Source organism: Pundamilia nyererei, unplaced genomic scaffold (assembly GCF_000239375.1).
Source record: "Pundamilia nyererei isolate P.nyererei 1_Seehausen unplaced genomic scaffold, PunNye1.0 scaffold00413, whole genome shotgun sequence".
Classification (NCBI taxonomy): domain Eukaryota; kingdom Metazoa; phylum Chordata; class Actinopteri; order Cichliformes; family Cichlidae; genus Pundamilia; species Pundamilia nyererei.
Window position 1 is genome coordinate 251,264 of NW_005187814.1, and position 2,617 is coordinate 253,880.

General features: G+C 40.5%; 2 protein-coding genes across 2 annotated transcripts in view; both read right to left on the reverse strand.

Moving 5' to 3' along the window:
• Window positions 1-649, reverse strand: part of LOC102192678 (lactose-binding lectin l-2-like) — an 18,347-nt gene extending 17,698 nt beyond the window's left edge. The window contains exon 1 of the mRNA XM_005753220.1: window positions 583-649. Coding sequence (XP_005753277.1) covers window positions 583-649 — 67 coding nt within the window. The remainder of the gene's footprint in view (window positions 1-582) is intronic.
• Window positions 650-665: 16 nt separating this feature from the next.
• LOC102215817 (C-type mannose receptor 2-like) overlaps window positions 666-2,617 on the reverse strand; it is a 10,170-nt gene continuing 8,218 nt past the window's right edge. The window contains exons 4-5 of the mRNA XM_005753216.2: window positions 1,537-1,814; window positions 666-746 (exon numbers count right to left, since the gene is read on the reverse strand). Coding sequence (XP_005753273.2) covers window positions 666-746; window positions 1,537-1,814 — 359 coding nt within the window. The remainder of the gene's footprint in view (window positions 747-1,536; window positions 1,815-2,617) is intronic.

Genomic DNA, 2,617 nt, shown 5'->3' on the forward strand with positions numbered 1-2,617 from the left:
GATTTAACAAACTCCTCTTCCTCCCTGCTGTGGATAGACACCAGGTTGGCTCGCTGTGACACACAGTAGAGCTCTGCATCAGCCCAGCTCATGTGTGTGGCCACATCCCCCACAGAACGGGGGACAGCTTCCATGCAGTAGTTGAACTCTGTGGTCATCTGAAGAAGACACAGCAGTCAGAGCTCGATGAAAAACAAATAACTGTTTTTGCCAGTGTGACTGACATTTTTTTCTTTGATCTAACCTCTGAAGAATATCAGAAAAGCACGTCTGCACAGCTGACATGGTGAAAGTTTAAAAAATGCAGAGAAATAAGCTGCTCTTATTATGTTTATTAGCAGGTCTTTATCATAACTCTACAGTATAGTAGAACTTCTCTGACACGGGGGGGAATCTATGTTACAATGAAACACCAAGAATTTTGTATCACTGACTGCTGAAACAGACAACAGAAAATCTTGGAGTATTTGACTAAATTGTGATTAAGATAATAAAAAAAACCCCACAAACATAAAGTTAAATAAAGGAGGGGAAGGAAGAGTCAGAATATAGGATGGTTACCATGTTGTAGCTTCACTTCACTGCCATCAGAAGGAGACTCAGAAGGAGCACCCAGAGCCAGACTGAACAAGAAGAGGAGCAAGATCATGTTGGAGCTTTACGTCTCAACCTTTGATGAAGAGCTGCTGAAGCTTCTTTGTACAGGATTTCTGCAGAGAGGTGGAGCTGCTTTCTTTTATAGCTGCCTGAGAGGGAGTTTTCACCGATCACTGTGATATCATTGACCAAATGGAACAAAACTCTCCACAGTAAACATCACTAACACCGGGCAGTAAACACCATCAGATTCTAAAGAAATTAATAATTGCTGAACAGCCACATCCTCCTGGCAGACTCAGAAGAACGTGACTGTTTTTGCTGTAATTCTGCATTCATGATATGATCAAAGGCCTTTTCAGCATAATGATTAAACAAACATGAAAGGTCAGAGTTGTAACAAGAAGACAGCAGCTCACAAGCTCTAGTTATGGCCTTCTCTAATAAACAAATGTAGAACAAATACTCAACGTTAAAGAGGACTCAGCACCCAGAGTCACCCAAACAACCTATTGCTGTGCAACACTTTCATTTTATCAATTTAAAGTGATCCAGAAAAACAAACAAACAAACAAATGCATGATGAAAATATCTGTTTAATATAGTATTACAGAGTTCTTAAATTTCAGTACTCCAGCCTTGCCCTTCTGTACTTCTGTTTAATTAATAAACATATTAATTAGGATATATTAATATTAACATTGCTAAATTTATTGTGGAGGGACGCTACATGCCAACATAACATCAGGTTAACTGTCTAATGTTGAATTAGCGTCTTGGTTTCTAAACACAGGCACTGCGTTTTACACAAACAGAGGGATAACCACGAGAGCATGGTTCATCATTCCACTTCTTAACAGGACCAAAGTTGTTTTGCACACAGTGTTCGTTTTTTCCCAGGTTGTTTGGCTCGCCTGCAAGCCAGTTAAAAAAGCGTACCACAGAGCCATCAGACCACATCCATCTGCCCTCTCTGTGAACATCACTGAGTCCAATCCAAGAGGCTCTCTGAGCAGGATCAAAGTTCCTGATCAAGGATCTGACAAAGTTCTCTTCCTCCATGTTGTGGATGGACACCAGGTTGGCTCCCTGTGACAAACAGTAGAACTCTGCATCGGACCAGCTCATCGGTGTAGCTACATACGTATAGCAGCGGCCGTTGAAGCTCCACCAGAACGTGGGACAGTTTCCATGCTGCAGCTTCACTGCTCGGTCATCTGAAAAAGACAGAAACAAGAAGAGGAAAAAGATCATGATTTGTTTTTTAGTAACAGAAGAAACCTGATCTGTACTGCTAATATCCTAAAGGTGAGACCTGGTGTCAGGCTGCTTTTCTGTATGTACTTCAGGGAATAGAAAGAAACATTACATATTAGCTTCACTGCATCAGCTCCCTGCTAAAATTTAAAATCCTTCTCCTGACATACAGTGTATTAAATACTCAGGCTACATCTTATTTTAAGAGCAATGGGGTACTTTGCTCTCAGTCTGCTGGTTTACTTGTGGTTTTGAGGGTAATTGAAAGTAGAATGGGAGGCAGAGCCTTCCACTTTAAGCCTCCTCTAATGTGTAATCAGCCAGTTTGGATTAAGGACACAGATAATCAATAATCTACTTTTAATATTAAGCTTTTCTTTTTGATGAGGCCTAAAGTTCCACCAGTCACAGTAAATGGCTGCTCCTGTCTGAGCCTGGTTCTGCTGGAGGTTTGAAACGTGGAACCAAATTAATGCATGTATCCCCAATTACACTAACACATATTTATCCTGAGCAAAACAAAACAAGAAACATGATAAAGGTGCATTTAAAATCTATTATTTGCTAAATAATATTAAAAAGATAAAAACAAATGCACAAAAAAAAGTTACCAAGTTGGAGCTTCACTTCATTGTCATCAGAAGGAGACTCAGAAGGAGCACCCAGAGCCAGACCGAGAAGGAAGAGGAGCAAGATCATGTTGGAGCTTTAAGTCTCAAAGTGTGATGAGGAGCTGCTGAAGCTTCTTTGTACAGGATGTTCA